General features: G+C 45.6%; 1 protein-coding gene across 1 annotated transcript; it reads left to right on the forward strand.

The window, feature by feature from the left end:
* The first annotated feature begins 677 nt into the window (after nt 1-677).
* On the forward strand, nt 678-2,885 carry LOC133901954 (probable cinnamyl alcohol dehydrogenase 8D). The gene is made up of 4 exons (XM_062343511.1): nt 678-984; nt 1,529-1,642; nt 1,776-2,295; nt 2,380-2,885. The coding sequence occupies exons 1-4, from the start codon at nt 716-718 to the stop codon at nt 2,737-2,739; spliced, it is 1,263 nt and encodes a 420-aa protein (XP_062199495.1). The 5' UTR covers nt 678-715; the 3' UTR covers nt 2,740-2,885.
* The last annotated feature ends 15,977 nt before the right edge of the window (nt 2,886-18,862 follow it).

The following is an 18,862-nucleotide window of genomic DNA, read 5'->3' on the forward strand; positions in this document are numbered from 1 at the left end:
AATGTAGTATGCATATCATGTTCATCTGTGATGCATATCATGTAAATCTATGATGCATATACATAGCAACATTTTGACTTTTTCTAGATCAATAGGTAAAACACAAAGGCACATTTCTACTCAGATATGACTTGAAACACGTAGGCATATTTCTATTCAGATCTGACTTGATTTTTTTCACATTTAAAAAAAAAATATGGATCACCAAAAAGAGACTAATGGGAGGGGATGCTTAGATCTGAATTCATACATGTGCGTATTTCCTAGGCAAGAAATTGCTTCTTCATATGTGCAGATAATGGTGTTACCGCACACGTGTGCGGATGTGGCCGCGCTCCCGCGTGATGCCTTCTTTTGGTTGGCTTTTGTGATTAGAAAGTCAATAATTAGGGTATATGGGCTCTTAGGTATTAGAATGCTGCTAATTAAGTAGCTTTTCTATTAGAGTGTGCGGGTGAAACGGCTAACACATGCACGTATAGTAAAAACAAATCATAAGTGATGAAAAGAAAAAATATATTACCACGTATCACACTATTAATTAAATTTAAATTTTAAATACATAAGAGCATATCTCATAAGATTAGTTGTCCTTTCTAGACACCATAGATATGTTTTCCTAACCAACCAAATATATGTATAAGAGAGATTTCGTTTTTTGTTTCTTTCTATTTCCCACACCGAATAGGACTAGATCTCCCCTAGAGGAGCAGTTATGTCACATCATTTTCGCATCCACAGGCCACGCCTTGCCGTGCCCTTCCCTGGTGCACTTGGTGCTCGCTCGTTCACCGTCAGCGAGCAGAACCTACTGGCAGCAGCTTGTGTCGCTGCACCCTCGTCCTCGAGAGCTCTTCAATCGCGCAGGCACAGGCCGGGAGCAACGATGGTAGGGCAAGAGATGGAGCAGGGCGGCAAGGCGGCGCTCGGCTGGGCGGCGAGGGACGCCACCGGCGTCCTCTCCCCTTACAGCTTCTCGAGAAGGTATGTGGATCTCTTTGTGTAGCTGTGTATGCGTCTACTTGTCGTCACTGTTCCTTGCACTGTTGAGCACTCTGCTCTGCTCATGTGTGCTTCTGTCCTGCCGCGTTCTTGGAATGTCCTATGAGTTACAGTTCCTGGAAGAGGGCTAAATCTTGCTGATCTTCCGCACCTCAAGACTTTAAAGGAGCTAAAGCTACTTTAGCTGTCGTGATAGTTTACACCACAGTTACAGATTTCTGAATTAGGCAACTTATTTGCTCTACAAACACTGAACAAATCTGAGATGATTATATATATATTAAAAAAGAGACTAAATTCAGAACACACATCCAGGTTGCTAAACTGTTGTTTTCAGCTAGCTGTCCCTTCTCCCTTGTGGATTTTACCGAATTTGGTATCTGCTGACTGCCGGAGAACTGCATCTGGCATAAGAAATGTTCAGACTTCAGAATGACTCCTTGGCAGAATGATGCAGTCTCCAGGTCCTTTTGCTTCTTTAACTAGTATCAAATCACGGAATCCTATCTGTTGATTGCAATTCCAGGGTTGAGAGAGACGACGATGTCACGATCAAGGTGCTCTACTGTGGGATCTGCCACACCGACCTCCACATCATCAAGAACGACTGGGGCAACGCCATGTACCCTGTTGTTCCCGGGTAATTCAATTTCACCACCGATTTCTGTGATCACATCACGCAGCAAGCGATGCGTTGCGAATAATTATAGGCAAGAATAAGAGTTGATTCGAGCTAGCAATGGCGCGGGTATGGCTTTTCCCCGGTGGCGCAGGCACGAGATCGTCGGCGTCGTGACCGGCGTGGGCGGCGGCGTTACGAAGTTCAAGGCCGGCGACACGGTGGGCGTGGGTTACTACGTCGGGTCATGCCGCTCCTGCGAGTGCTGCGGGAAGGGGCTCGAGAACTACTGCGCCGGGGTCGTGCTCACCTCAAACGGCGTCGACCACGCGCACGGCGGCGCGGTCACCCGGGGCGGCTTCTCCGACGTCATCGTTGTGAACGAGCACTACGTGGTCCGCGTCCCGGACGGCCTACCGCTGGACAGGACGGCGCCGCTGCTCTGCGCCGGTGTCACGGTGTACAGCCCCATGATGCGCCACGGCCTGAACGAGGCCGGCAAGCACCTGGGCGTCGTGGGGCTCGGCGGCCTCGGCCACGTCGCCGTCAAGTTCGGCAAGGCCTTCGGGATGAAGGTCACCGTCATCAGCACGTCCCCGAGCAAGCGCCAGGAGGCGCTCGAGCACCTCGGCGCCGACGAGTTCTTGGTCAGCCGCGACCCCGAGCAGATGAAGGTGTTACGTCACGTCTCGTCACTCTCCACTGTCACTGCCGATTGACATCTGTAGCTAACGCGGGGTTTCCTCTGGATTGCGCAGGCGGCGACGGGCACGATGGACGGCATCATCGACACGGTGTCGGCGTGGCACCCAATCACGCCGCTTCTGGCGCTGCTGAAGCCGTTGGGGCAAATGGTGGTCGTGGGCGTGCCGAACAAGCCACTGGAGCTACCGGTGTACGCCATTGTGCCCGGCGGGAAGGGCGTCGCCGGGAACAGCGTGGGCAGTGTTAGGGACTGCCAGGCCATGCTGGAGTTCGCGGGGAAGCACGGCATCGGCGCGGAGGTGGAGGTAATCAAAATGGACTACGTCAACACGGCGCTCGAGCGGCTCGAGAAGAACGACGTCCGCTACCGCTTCGTCATCGACGTCGCCGGCAGCCTCGGCTCTGACGCCTAGGGTGTGCTTCTGTAAATGCGTGCAGATTCAGAGCTCCCAATAAACTAGCTTGTTGATAAGTTCTTGTCTTGTTATGTGGATTCCTGGCACTGATAGTTTGATGTGCAAATAAGAGGCGTTCTGGTCTTCGCTGGGTTACATGGAAAGTCAACTCTACAAAACACATTTACCTACCATTTGCGCCTCTATTTTTGTCTCGAGATTTCTACTGTGTTTAGAGTGTATTGTGCATTTCATTTGTACTCTTTTTTATTTTCTCATTTTTCTTAAAAAAAATGGGAGTTGCTGCCTTTCAAGTGACTGATAATGTAAGTAAAAAAAAAATTCAATCACCATTGCTTTGTATCGTCTTCTCCAACAAAGGTCAAACGCCACGAAGAGGGGACGATACGCTTGCATTGTGGGTGGAGTTAAGGTTTGACCCTTACCCAAGCCTAAAGGGGTATGTGGAAGAACAACGGCGTGGCGTGCGATGGCGCTGCCGGCTTGTGGATTTGTAGGTTGGCACAACAACGAGGTGGAAGGTGGTGACATATCCGGCATGTCATCGAGAGAGCCTAGGAACATGGTTGCGGACCTGGCCAGCGGCGTGGCCCAGTGTCAATGGAGAATCTTTGATAATACTTCAAGTATATGAGATGATATACACATTAACCTATGCTTTTATTAGATGTATATCGAATTAGATCTAAGAATACAAGAATTTATTTAGGTTCAGACCTTCTATGAATAATAGCCCTACGCACTATGTATTATATTATGAGTTTGGATGAACTTGTTACAAAGTGTGTTCTCTGCTCCCTACAAGTAGGATTTTCACCCCTTTATATACCAGGAGAAAATATATTCATACAAACAGACCATGTTAAAACAGGTGGCACACATACGCTTGACGAAGCCTAGCTATTCCTAGCTCATCATGATGGTGGTTAAGCACGCCCACCCCGCTCTAGTCATCCTGCACGCCCTGTATCATCATTAAACGCCGTCACACTCACCCGTCAAACCATCCCACGACATTAAATGCTACAAGATGGGTCACTACAATATCATACCGCCTATGACCATGCCTCGCCGAAAGCAAGTGCCTAGGGGATGAAAATACTTGAGTGAGCATCATTAAATAAGACTTGATTGATTAGGTGAGTATCTGCTCTATGACCATGGGATTTTGCTATGCGACCAAGGGCTGGTCGCACAAGCCACATCCTGGTCGCGCGATGAGATCGTGGTCTTGACAATACCTACTGTCGGCTAACATTTGGCGATACGGGACCCACCTCGTGGGGCACCCCTTACCTATCACACCGACAGTAGCCTCCAAGCTCCCTCGCGGATATGGTGGACTGAGTGGTTCACCGTAGGGGTCTGTGGTCGCTGTATGCCACATGTCGTGGTCAGGTCTGGTTGCATCACTTGGGTCCCAGCTGATCATAAGTTTTCCCAAGGAGTGCTCGCTGCGTGCCACATGGTTGTGATCGGGTCTGGTCGCACCACTTGGGTCCTAGGTGATTATAAATTTGCTCAGGGAGTGGTCGTCAACGCAACCCATATTTGATGAGCTTTTGTCCAATCTTTCAAAAGGTAATATGATAAGTCGATTGGTGAAGCTTCGACGTTGATGATCCAAAGGCTCTCTGAACATAATAGATCGAGAACCCTCGTAACCATTACACTACTCCGTTGTTATCAACCGTGCCAAGATGCGGTTGACCTTACCAAGAAGACTTTTCCTGCAAGCGAATCGAGAACACAAGCAAGAACAGGTAGATGCAATCTGAATATTGCTAATTACCAATGAAGTACTTGAGTTGGGGTTCAACAAACCGATAAACGGTGAAACTGTCTAAAACAGAATAACTAAGCTAAACCTGAGCCTAAACTATGACGGCTACTGTATATTTATAGGGGGACATGAGGGGGTCAACCTAGGGTTGTGCAGCCATGGAAAGAGGCATGCACAACCTGGACTCTGACCTCGACACGATTACAAAACCCGATAGGGTCCAGGACGGCGACGTAGCACCTTATTCCTTCGACTCTGACTAAACTATAAGGAATATTTTGTCGAGCATAGATCCATTGGAAATGGCTCGACATAAGCTTTCCAGCAAGTCTAAGAACACATAAAACGGACTTCGTATGAGAGAGTTATGCCCGTTTTACTGACGTGCTGTCTTGAGACTCGACCACGACCACGACTTTGACCACGTCCATAACTTCGACTAGAGCTCAGCCTTCGAGGGGTGACATCCGTGTAAGGTTGTAGTGCTTCTCCCACGTTCCTAAGAAATAAACTATCATAATAATTTAGTAGTAATCCATCCAAGGAAATATGAACAGCGAGAAACGAGTTCACCTGGTGGTCTAATTTTCATGCACGTGCTCTTGTAATTGGACCTTGTATGATTTGAGGATTATTGGCGGTATTGATCGTATTTGAAGGAGCCATGGGCTCATCAACATTAGTGGTCAACTCAGAAAACCGTATCGCGAAGGGAGGTTAAACGTCCATAGAGAGGAAAATGTAGGAAAGAGAGGAAAATGTGGGAGTGAGAAACATTAACTGCCACAAGGTCCGAGGGAATTTCGGTTCCCCACGTGCGGCTGTAGGGATCGGTGACATCCTAAGAGGGGGACGGGTGGTGAATTAGGACACTTAAAATCTAATTGGCTCCAAAAGCTTCACAATATAAACCTATATCAAATTATATCTAAATATCCTCTAGGTTTATCTAGTGTGTCAACTCTACCGTTTAAAGGAGATTGCAACTTATCTAGGAAGATAAATTGCAAGAATATAAATGCGAAAACGTAAACAACGTAGAGAGAGCAAACTCGGTACAAGAAATTTTATCCTGTGGTATTGATGGCATAAATGCTACCCCTAATTCACGTTAGAGATCTATCAAGGATATGGTCCTAGATGGAACTCGATCAAGGCTCTTGAGCCACCAAGGCCTCAAGCCAGATGAGCCACTATGCCACTAAGGCAATGCCTCACCACAAGCCTCTCTTCCGGTCACTTGCCGCCATGATCACTTTGGAACTTGAGCCACCAAGGTAAGGGTCTTCGCGTTCCCGTACACATGTCTTGCCGCCGCTCCACATCAAATTAGAGAGTAAACAAGCTTAAGCAACTCTGGCTCATATTGCCGGTGAGTCATCAAGACTCTAATACGTCGGCGTACCACTTGGTACATGCTAGGATCACTCCTTGATCTACTCTCTAGACAGCAATCACCTATCAATACTCTTTCTAGGCCTATAAGCACTAATCACTTACTAATCTTATGCTTAATTGTCTTTGATATCACTTTAAGCACTTTGGTGGCTTGGATATCTTCTCAAGTGTCTCTGTGTTTTTTTGGACTCTAGCACATTCAAATGATTGAGTGCAGAGGTATTTATAGCCTCATATCCATCAACTAGCCGTTTTCCCAATAGCTCAGAAAACCTGTTAACACCGGTTAGTCCAGTGAGAATAGTAGTACTAACACCGGATCATCTGGTGAGTACATCTTCAGAAACTAACTGTTCGAACCCCCACTCAAAGCCTCTGTAAACATCGGACACTGCGTTGTATACTTCATCTCCATCACTGGACTATCCGGTGTGTACATTTGAGCCATTTGAGCCTCTGTAGTGTCTTTATGTAAATTGCTTCAGTGTACACAACACCTATCACCGGACCATCCGGTGAGGTATTCTTCAATCTTTAACTCTTGGAAACTCTTCTATAGGAAATACTCCGGTGTGAAGCATCTAGTGTGTACAACATAGGTACTGGATCTTCCGGTGCGTTGATCTTTGTTCTTCTGTGCTTGGATTCTTCTTTGCAAGAAATAGTCTATCATGCATGCTCACTGATCGTCAGACCTTTTGGTGCCTTGAATTTCCTCTGCCCAGAAGCAAAATGCTCTGATGTAAACTGCCCATTGAACACCGGATCATCCGGTGAAGGCATTCCTCATCTCATGTTAGAATTGCTCTAGCGTGTTCATTCCTGAGCACCGGACCATCCGATGAGGCTAACAGCCTGTAGACACAATGCTCTGGTGAGTACAATTCTTCTAGCGCCGAACCATCCGGTGAGTATATATTTTTTCTGGGACTTCTCCAATTCAACCAAACTTAGTCCCGGCTACGATGGCTTCTATATGTATTGCATCCATAAGACCTACTAAAGCATATACTTGACAAACATGTTAGTCATCTTCCTTAACGTCCAAGCCTTCGCACTTAGAGCCTTTCGACTCCATCTGCGTTCTTGCCCTTACCGCATCTTCCATTCCGTCCAATGGCGCGCACTAGGAGCGATCCCGCCTTCCCTAGATCCAAGTGCGACGAGGTGAGGCTAAAGATGATGTACAACACTGATCTACTCACCCACTGCCTTTCCTTGGGGTACCGCTCTTGGGAGAGCGCGCCCGCTCCCCGCAGGGGGAGATCGTGCTGTTTGTCTCATTCTACTTGGTGGGTCTCATGTTGCCCTTCTTTGAGTTATTGACCATCATCATCTCCTTCTATGACATCTGCCACCTCTATCTCAACACCAACTCTATTATCATGCTTAGCATCTTTGCTCGCCTATGTGGGAACTTTGTCGGGGTCGAGTCATGCCTCGACTTCTTTCAGTCCTTTTACACTTGCCAGTCGGTTACCGGGCCACCCATCGAAACCTGCGGGTTTTGCCTTCGTGATAGTGTCGCAAACATTGACATTGCGGTGAGCCTCAATTTGTCACGGGCAGGCTGGAGGGAGGATTGGTTCTACCTTGCGACCGATGGTTCCTTGGACAACCTCTGCGTGCGGAGCACGCCAACGCATGTTACAGGCAACTGGGGAATTCTCCCATGACTACTTTGGAGCTACTGACCCTGGTCTAGCGGGTTGGCCATCTTGGAGAAGCCGGGATGATGGGGTCAGATGTCGTTCGCGACTTCATTAAGCTATGGTTGTGCTCCATACAAAGGTGAGCACATTTGGTGTTTCTGTCCTTCGATCCGAGCGATGCTACCCGAGAGAGCGGCATGGGTAACCCCGCTGCCGCTTCCTTAGAGTCGCCTTTTTGTATGGGTGTGTGACCAATCACGTCTCTTCTATTATTCAGATCTCACTAACAATGCCATGGATTCACTGATCTGAATCTTAATGTTGGCCTCCCCAAGGAAAGATGGTCCTCCAGCCAGCGTGCTCCTGCTGTGCGATCTCACCTTGTCAGAGAGAGCGTAACGTGGGAGGGTAAGTTTGGTATTTCCAAAATTCTCACCCCCGAGTCTTTTTAGGAGATACATTTTGGTCCCGATCTTTTCATGGTAGTCTCTAAAAGCGCTACTAATGAACTGAGTTCTGTTGTCCATAATTATGTAGTTTGGACTGCCAAACAGTACCACCAGCCCTCGTATAAACTTGAACGCTACCGCGGTGGTAGTCTTCTTAACTGGCTCAGATTTAATCTACTTAGTGAATTTATCGACTACCACGAGTAGAAATTCGAGCTTGCCAGGGGCCTTGGGAATGATCCCACAATGTAGATCCCTCAGATAGCAAAAGCCCAAGATAGTGGTATGGTTTGCAATGCTTAGGTTGGTAGGTTGGTTTGTCGACCATGGTACTGACACGACTTGCACCGTTTCACCAGCTCGCTAGCATCTGGAGGGCTGTGGGCCAATAGAATCCTTGCTAGAACACTTTTCCAACTAGAGTGCGGTATGAAGTGTGGCTACAATATATGTCTCCGTGGATATCAAAGAGAATCGTGCTCCCCTCTTAATAAGTGATGCACTTCAGTAAAAGGTTGTTGCTCCCTCTGTGGTAAAGGTGTCCCTCTACCAGCGAGTATCTGTGGGCTTGCTGCATGGCATTTTCTGCTGATGCATCATCATTAGGGACCTTTTGATTCTGAAGGTATGCCAAGATCTGATCCATTCAAGTCGTACCTAAATCAAGCTGGGCGATCACATGATGTCCGCCCGAGGACTGCACCTAAGGAATCGTTGTCTTCAAAGGTGTTACCTCGGGTGCTCCCTTTCTAAGTGGAGCATCCACTACACCTTGGTCGAAGACCGCGGTGGATGGTCATGTGAGTCTTTTCTTTAAAGACTCCGATCAAGACAGGTGCGCAAGAAGAAGCTAGATGGTCCAGCTCATCACATGTGGAAGTTGTCCCTGCACAGGGCATGCTTAACCTCAAAACCGATAAAATGTCTCTCTAGCTTTCTCACTTCAGTGAGGTATGCCATCATTGTTGGGTTAGAGCACTGAAACTCCTTTTGCTCTTGGTTTATGACTAGTCGCAAGTCCTCTTTCATGAGCAGGCATTTTATACCAAGTGCGGAGGCTGCTCTCAATCTTGACAAGAGGCCCTCATATTTTGCAACATTGTTAGTGGCATGAAAACATACTTGAACTATGTACCTAAGGGTGTCAACTGTAGGTGATGTCAAGACCACTCCAGTCCCCACACCCTTCAACGTAAAAGACCAGTAGAAGTGCATGGTCTAGTTCTCATCTGCCTTTTATTGCTGTTCCTGCTTGAACTCAAAGGACGACCACTTGGCTACAAAATCGACCAGTGCTTGGGACTTGATAGCCGTTCGGGGGATGAACTAAATATCAAACTCCCTAAGCTCTACTGCCCATTTACTGTTCTTCCTACTGCATCCTTACTGTGGAGGATTCCCTAATTGGGAGCGAGGAGATTACCTTATTTTTGTGGGCTTTTAAGTAGTGCCTGATCTTGCAAGAGACCATCAGCATGGCATGCAACAGCTTTTTCTCCTGTAGGTACCGAGCCTTTGCATCGTATAGGACTTCACCGACATAGTACATTAGTCGCTGAAGACCTTCACGCTCGACGACCAAGAACGCACTCGTGACCTGTGTGGTAGCTACAACATAGAGCAATAGCTCATCGTTTGGTCAGGGAACAGTTAGTACAGGAAGGGAAGAGTGGTAAATTTTGAGATCTTGGAAGGCCGACTCCACTTACCAGCAATTGCTCCTCGCTTTTCTTCAGGAGCATGAAGAGCGGCAACCCCTTCTCCCCCATTCTTGAGATGAACCTGCTCAAAGCTGCTACGCACCCTGTTAGTTTCTAGACCTCCTTTAACCTGGTCAATGGATCTGATCTTCTCTAGGTTTGCTTCTATTCCCTGACTCGACACGAGGAAATTAAGCAACTTTCTTGACGGGACTCCGAATGTGCACTTCTCCGAGTTCAGCCTCATGCGGTATTTTTGAAGGTTGTTGAACGTTTCCTGGAGGTTCGCGAATAGATCGTCCTTGGTCCTAATCTTTATGACCACATTATCAACATATATCTTGACATTTCTATCGAGCTATGGTCAAAGAATGAGTTGAATACATCGCTGGTATGTGGCACAGGTCCTTTTCAAGCCAAAAGACATTTTTTACATAGCAAAAGACCCCAAAGGGCGTTACAAAAGCAGTTTTCTCCTCATTTACCCTAGTCATACTAGCTTGATAGTACCCTAAATGGGCATCTAAAAAGCTTAGCAGATCGCTGCAGGTAGTTGAGTCAACAAATTGGTCGATCCGGGACAGGTTGGTGAAGTCAAACCACATCCTTCCCATTAGGCTTTCAGACCATGATGGGGTTAGCCAGCCATTCCAGGTACTACACCTCTCTGACTGGCTCAACTCGACGGACTTTTTGGGGGGTGACCTTTGAGAAACTATTATGTATAAATGTGTGACATGAATTACTATGTATTAATGAAGGTGCCTTTATTATTAGTTTACATTACATATGTCTCATTGTATGCATGTATTGAGTGGGAGAGAGATAGAGAGATCGAGGAAAGAGAGGGAGGACAGGGCCAGAGTAGAAGGGGGAGGCACAACACTGCCAGCTAAAGCTTTCAGCCGGCAGTGAGGCCTTGGGAATCACTACCGGCTGAAACCACCAGCCGATAGTGATAGCCAGAGCATCACTGCCGGTCCACGGACCCAACAGTGATAGTCCTCGACTATCACTGCCGGTTACCAACTGTCGGCTCCAAAACCGATAGTGAAGGGGGGTTTTGGAGCTGGCAGTGAAGGAGGTTTCTGTAGTAGTGAGAGATAATTGTATCACGTATATATTTATGAACTTTTGAATAATATGTTATTCAAAAAATGACTATCATTTACATTGATTAACAAGTAAGTGAATTGTTTGTGGAACTCTTTGTTTGTATCATGATATTATTCTAAATTGATCCCTGGTCATGTATTATTGTGATGATTCATAAGACCAACACATGTATTGACTGATGATCATGTTTCACGGATTATAGGTATAGAGACCAGGTCAATAATGTAGACATTTATGTTGGAAACGTGATGTTAGATAGACCCACCTTGAGATATTACTGGGATTGTTATTTATAATGTGCCATCAGTTATTATCTTAGATGGTGTACTCGTAAGATTCTTAGACCTGAGATTGTCAATAATTCCCAGAATATGTAGTGACATACTTTAATGCTGCCAAACACTATTCCATAATTGGGTAGTCATAAAATTAATTGTCAGGTTTGTCATGAAACATGTCATGGGGTGTGAGTAATCAAGATGAAATTTGCCACTCCTTGATAATGTGAGAGATATCTCTAGGCTCCTCAAGGTAGTTGGATTGAGAAAATACATGGCCATGTCAATATGATTAAAGAATTAATCATGATAAATCCACTATATGATCGAGTGAATGGTTGAGCTATCAAAAGGGTGGAACGTATCTCACCTTGAGCTTGATTGATATCTGTGCATGTGTATATCAAAGTTCAGCCGATATGATCTTTGTATGTACTTGTGAGTCAACATGCCTTACTAGGGACCTCTATTGATTTCAGTTTGGAAAGGGTTTTTGAGTCGTAGCTATTTGTATATGAACCTAACGGGTCACACACTTAATGGGTTGGAACAAAATATACAAATAGGATTCATATATGGGTTTGATTGGATTGTGATCCATGAGGTGTTAGAGTCCTAAAGGGCTTTTAACATGGGAGCCCATTAGCGAGCTATGTATAAGGAGAGGTGTGGGATAGGGCGTGGAGAGGTGAGCCACTGCGAAATCCTACCCGTAACCCTCCACACAATCTCTCAAAACCCTAGCCGCGTGCGCGGTGCTAGCACATCTGCGCTCGGTGATCCTGCCTAGTACGTGTGGATACCGTAGAGGCGCTGCTGCTATTACGGTATTGATCTCCTCAGCATGAAGATTGCGACACTTCTGTCTGGTTGGCCGAGGACCTACTATGCTAGTCGACATACCTGCTCACTTGGTCATGGAGCACAATGCGACCACTCAGAGTTGGACAAGGACACAACAGACCTGCTCAAAGAACAAGTCAAGAAGCACAACCACCTGCTCGGAGCTGGTCAAGGAGCGTGACCACCTGCGCGGGGCTGGTCGCAGATATGATCGGGAAGCTGCTCGAGGAGCTCGACACGTACAATGTTCGATTGATCTACTCCAACTCTTCTTCCGCTGCACTGCGTCAAGTGGTAACGATCTATGATCTTTTACTTGCATGGTTTTCCGGGTGAATACGGTAGAAATTTTTTATTTTTTGGCTAGCATAGCCAACCTATTCCCCAACACTGAGAGCATGCTGTGGAGGAGTGGGAGCGTGAGCTCGGGGCTGGTGGAGTGGCAAATGGCTGGAGGAGGGCATGCAGCGTGAATGTGCGAGGCGGTGTGTCTGGTGAGGTCCATGACGACAACCCAAACTCCATGACGATGAGTGGCGTTGCGGTGGACTCGACTAGCTCGATTCATTTTTTTGGCTCCCCAAAACACCTATCATAGCCGGTTCTAGACTCGACAATATTATGTACAAATTTTCATTGCCGAGTAAAGACTGCCGGTTCCAAAACCAGCAGTGACGGGGTTTTGGAACTAGCAGTCACTACTATAGAACTGGCCTTATATGCCGGCCCATCACTGCCGGTTACTAATGGGCGAGCAGTGATGGGGCATCATTGCCAGTTCATAAACCATGCGAGAAGAATCAACCATCATGGCTTATGAACCGGAAGTGATAAGGGTCATCACTGCCGGTCGATGGATTGAGCCGGCAGTGATGCCCTGTTCCCTCATCACTGCCGGCTTAATCCACCGTCTGGCAGTGATAGCATAACATCACTGCCGGCTGGTTAAATGAGCCGACAGTGATGTACCGGCTATATAAAAGTCGCCCTCTCCTTCCGCAAGCTCGAGCACAATAGAGAGGAGCTCTATTCTTGCTCGGTGGCGGCCATTTTTGCTCAACAGGATCTTGGTGGCTTCAAAATTTTGAGGAATCCATATGCCCTAGGTGTTCTAAGGTGTGTAACTTCCTCTCCAATCTATTTCTATTTGAATTTTATTTGCTAAATTGCTCTAGATTTTGAAATGATGGAGATGAACCTATGGTGATGATGTTTCGAGACAATGTGGATGCAATTATACCTCATTTATGATATGGAAGCTTCAATTATGGTGGAAAGTGTCTTTATTATTGATTTACATTAGCTATATGTATGGGCATATTTATTATTGGTTTTTAATGAATTAGAAAATTTAGCCATGATATTAAGGTATATAGCAAACTCCAATTATATTTTTTATATTTTAATTAATTAGCAAGCTCTAATATAGAAACTTTAGGTGTGAGCATATTTATGGTTGATTTTTAGTGAATTAGAAAATAGCCAAGATATTTAGGTTTGTAGAAATCTCTAATTATATTTTTTTCTATTTTAATTAATTAGCATTTTCCCAATATGTAAACTTTAGGTATGAGCATATTTATTTTGATTTTTAATGAGTAAGAAAATTTCGCCATGATATTTAGGTATGTAGCAAGATACAATTATATTTATGAATGAGCGTTTATTTTTCATGTTTCCTTAATGAGTCATATATAAGGTGTTGAATAATAAAGAAAATTTCTAGGGATGGCACCAACAAATACTCATCAGAAGCGGATGCAAAAGCATGCAAAAGGCGGTTCCTCCAACTTAGGCCAATTGCCGGTAGGAGATGATAAGGTAATTTATTTGTTGGTGATCACAAAATGTTCTAGATGTTATGAATTTGGATTGACAATAATGATATAATTGTAGATGGACAGAAGATGGATGTACGATGTGAGCCGTGTGAGCGTAGAGTACAAGAATGGAGTGGATTGTTTCCTGGTACAAGCCGTGATGCACAAGTCAAATACACAGTCTCAATGCATGTGCTGTCCATTCGTCGATTGCGAGAACAAGAAATAGTTCTCCGCCACCTAGCAGATACATTCCCACTTGATGCCTGGCTATACCCGTTGGACCAAGCACGGTGACGCTGAGATCGTACAGGAAGGGCAATACATTGAAAGAGGAGACGAAGGCATGTGCACCGATATGCCGGTTGACAAATACATCGATATGCCGCTTGCCGGAGAACATTGGTCGATGATGATCTAGAGGAGATGTTGGCCGACACCGACGTTGATGATCTGGAGCAGTTGTTGTGCGATGGGGAGGGGAACTTCACCGATGAAAGAGAGTTTCAAAAGTTTCAGCGTATGTTAGAGGACTTTAAAACACCGTTGTTCCCGGGCTACGAGAAGAAGCAGACAAAGTTGTGTACTGTGCTTTCACTGCTGCATTTGAAGGCAAGCAACGGGTGGTCTGATACAAGCTTCACAGAGTTATTACTGTTTCTGAAGAAATTACTTCCAAAGAAAAATATGCTGCCAGAAAACACATACCAGGCCAAGCAGGTTGTGTGCCCATTAGGGTTGGAAGTACAAAAAATACATGCATGTCTAAATGATTGCATGTTGTATCGTGGATAGCATGCAGACATACAAGCGTGTCTCTTCTGTGGTGCAGCACGGTACAAGCGTGACGGTGATGATATCGATTGTGAAGGAAACAAGAAAAGGTGTCACGTGAAGGTGATATGGTATTTTCCTATAGTTCCCCGTTTGGAGCGTTTATTCGTGAAAAAAAAGGCATGTCGAACTCATGCGATGGCACGTCGATGAGCGCAAGGATGATGGAATGCTGAGACACCCTGCTGAATCTACGCAATGGAGAAACATCGATAGGAAATACAAGAAGCCCTTTGTAGAAGATGTGAGGAATATAAGATTTGGGTTGAGTACGGATGGGCTGAATCCATTCGACAACCTTCCTCCTTGGTTGTGTATGAAGCAGAAGTACATTATGATGCCGGTGCTGATACCAGGGTCGGGACAACCTGGCAACGATATCGATGTCTACCTGAAACCATTAATGGAAGATCTTGTAATGCTGTGGAACGATGGTGTGCAGGTATGGGATATATACAAAGGAGAGAACTTCACCCTACACGTAATGTTGTTCGTAACAATCCAAGATTGGCCAACCCTTGGTAACCTATCGGGCCAGACTGTCAAAGGCTAATGTACATGCATGCATTGCTTGGATGAAACAGAGAGCTTGTGGCCGAAGAACAGTTGAAAAATGGTGTACCTAGGTCATCGTAAATTTCTTCGCAAGGATCACTTGTCCCACAGCAACAGGAGAGTTTTCGATGGGAAAGTTGAGACTCAATCACCTCCTAAACATCGCATTGGGAGAAAGGTATATGAGATGGTAAAGGGACTTAGGGTTATCCTTGGAAAGGGATGCGAGAGTACACTAGTTCCGAAATCTAGAGCTCCTATGTTCAAAAAGAAATCTGTCTTTTATGACTTAGCATATTGGCCGGATTTGGTGGTTCGACACGCAGTCGATGTCATGCAGATTGACAAGAACGTGTGTGATAGCTTGATTGGTACGTTACTAGACATACCTGATAAAACAAAGGATATACTCCAAGCACGGAAGGACCTAAAATGTTTGTAACTTAGACATGATCTACATCCCGAAGAGATGGAAAAATGCAACAAATATCTTGGCCCTACGAGCTACAATCTGAGCAAGGCGGAGAAAATTGCAATGTGCAAGTGCTTGCATGGAATCAAAGTTCCATCCAGTTACTCCGCCAACATAAACAGACTACTAAACATGAAAGACTTGAAATTAACTGGTATGAAGTCTCATGATTGTCATGTGATGATAACACAGATGCTTCCAATTGCAATTAAAGGTATTCTGCCGCCGAAGGTCCGAAACCCAATCATAAAGCTGTGTTTATTCTTCAACGCGATATCACAGAAGGCCATCGACCTGACCAAGCAAGATAAGCTGAAGGAAGATGTGGTCGAGGCTCTATCCCAGCTTGAGGCATTGTTCCCTCCATCGTTTTTTGATATCATGGTGCATCTCATTGTTTACATTGTGAAAGAGATACGAATTCTTGGCCTCGTGTTTCTGCATCAGATTTACCCTTTTTGAGAGGTTCATGAGAGTTCTTAAGAAATATGTTCGTAACTAAAATTAGCCGGAAGTCTACATGGCCGAGGGCTGGGGAACCAAGGAGGTCATTGATTTTTGTGTCGACTACATGAATCTCAAATCGATTGGTGTGCCTGTATCTGGCCATGAGGGGTGGCTACAGGGGAAAGGGATGATAGGTGCAAACGCATTCCGCACTGACGACAACGTTTCATTCACACAAGCATATTTTGCTGTTCTGCAATAATCAGTTGTAGTGGACTCGTATGTTGAAGAACACCAGAAGATGCTATGCACCAGAAACCTAGAGAAGTCCAATGTTTGAATCGCGCGAGAGCACAGAGATCATTTTGGCATTTGGTTACGCAGGCAGGTGATGGATAAGCAGATAGAGTGTGCTCAGTTGAAGGTGTTGGCTCATGGACCGTCTACTACAATCCTCACATTCCAAGGATATGACATGAATGACTATACATTTTATACGAGTGCTCAAGATAATAAGAGCTCCAACCCCATATAGATGCCTACGACTGCAATAGAAATAGGAAGACCTATTACGGATTCATACAGGAGATATGGGAGCTCCTAATAAGGCCAACCTCAGATAGGGCGTCCAGCTCGTCTTGAGAGATGTTGCTATCTGAACTAGTAGGATTGGCACATAAATGCTGACTTGCGAAGAATGCTTTCTCTGTAAACATGTAATCAATACTGAAGTCTTAATAAGGCCATTTGCTAGAGCCATTGAGCCTAATAGTTTTTTGTAAGAACATTCTTTGGTGTTAGGGTGGTTTGTAGTATATCATTTTTGAATATTCTCTGAAATTTTGGACTGCTACGACATGGTATGTTGTTCATCGTGGTCAGCAAAGTGGAGTGTTCTCCAGTTGGGAGGAATGCCATGCACAAGTTAATGAATTCATAATCCTAGTTATGGTTGTAATCATCATTATTTTGCTATGTAAGATGATGTGACTTGTAAGATCAATGTGTTAATTGTCAGTACCCTTATGCCTATTTTGCTACGTTAGATGTGACTTTTTTTTTGTTAAATGTGGTTCTAACGTACTCAATTACAATATTGTTATGCATTCTATCTATCGACTCCTTCATGGTTATCTCACTCTTTCAACAGCCTCTCTCCCTCCCTCGTTGGCTTTATCTCTACCTCCCTCCTTTCTCGACTCTCTATATGTATACTACTCAACCACTCGTCGTCACCGTATGCAGAATTTTCAGGAAGGAATGGCACCACCAACCACCGACCCAACCCAGGTGCTAGAAGGAGATGTAGTGCAGCCGTCAAACATTCAAGAAGGTAGCTCGAGCCACTACCTCAACCTAGAACAAATAGACACCTGTGGAGTCGATGAGGTAATTCATAAGTAGATGAACGCATCTCTTCTACATATTATTGTATAGGTTCCCAATAGTTTTTTCGCATATGTGCAGATGCTTGATGCTTTGGAGGGTAACGACAATGAGCAATCCCAGGCGCGGCATCGTGTCTGAGGTCCCTCAAAGATGCCTACCGGGCGACTTGTGATCACGGAGGTCTCTCCAGCAGGGGAGTCAACTGCACCTAAGAGAGTTCTGGGGCCATACAAGTCAGTCTGTGGGATTGCTGTTAAGGATCATGTGCCCATCAGCTACAGATTGTGGACTGGCGAACGAGGTGATCCGCACATGGTTCCTGATTCAATCAAGAGCGACATCTTGTGGTATAAGATATTAGAGAAGTTCGACTTCCCTGAAGGGACATATATGGAAGTAGTTAAGCGTAAGACGCTAATGATCATGGGCCTTTTATTTAAAAACTGGAAGGACGCACTGAACAGACCATATGTGCAGAAAGGTACAACACCAGATTTCCACAAGTAGCCCCAACTGGAAGATCATTGCAAGCCTTTCCTGAGTACAAGTCGTCGGAAGAAGCACATAGGTTGAGTGCGGTGAACAAAGCGAACTCAAAAAAGAACCTCTGCCCCCACAAAGTCGGTAGCCGTGGGTACGTGAGGAAAGAACGGTAGTGGCAACAACAGCTAGATCAACTGTGAGGGAGAGGTGTCATGCCTGAGATGAAGGGCTGGAGCGATCAATCGACGCGCTTCCTTCTTTGGAGGGGTTGTTCTTACTTGTCTAATGAAAGCTTATGCTTTACGACCTCCAAAGACCAGAAAGTGACTCAAACGCTTGCAAAAAAGCTTACGGAAGCCCATGAGCAGTCTGCACAAGGATCTTTCAAACCAGACACGGATAGAGACGAGCTCACTTTGGCCCTAGGAAATAAGGAGCATGGTGCTCGCACACGAGGCGTTGGGTTGATGGGTTGGAAATATGGATTCCTAGGCGAAGTCGACAGTTATAAGAGCCGAAAGAGATCCTAAGTAGAGCGAGATGCAGAACAAGAGGCAGAACAATCTAGGATGATGAAAATGCTTGAACAAGTGCTAAAAAAGAGAGGAAACATACAGAAGAAAAAATAGCACAAGCAGTAGCACAAGCCCTCATGTGTGAACGAGTCACCATTGTGAGCGAACAGGAATGGCCGGCAACATCTCCTAAGTTTGCACGCTCCAGCCCCGGTGGTCTTCGGAGTAGCTGTGCGTCCATAGGAGTTCTGGGAGCTGACCCCATCACTTATACCGTGGAACTTATCACAGCATGGACACCGTGTGAACTACACATTGGTGCTAGGAACATTACCATCAAGGTGGCTTCCTGCGTGGCTTATCCCCGTGGCTCCCATGAACATTTG

Source organism: Phragmites australis, chromosome 20 (assembly GCF_958298935.1).
Source record: "Phragmites australis chromosome 20, lpPhrAust1.1, whole genome shotgun sequence".
Taxonomy (NCBI): domain Eukaryota; kingdom Viridiplantae; phylum Streptophyta; class Magnoliopsida; order Poales; family Poaceae; genus Phragmites; species Phragmites australis.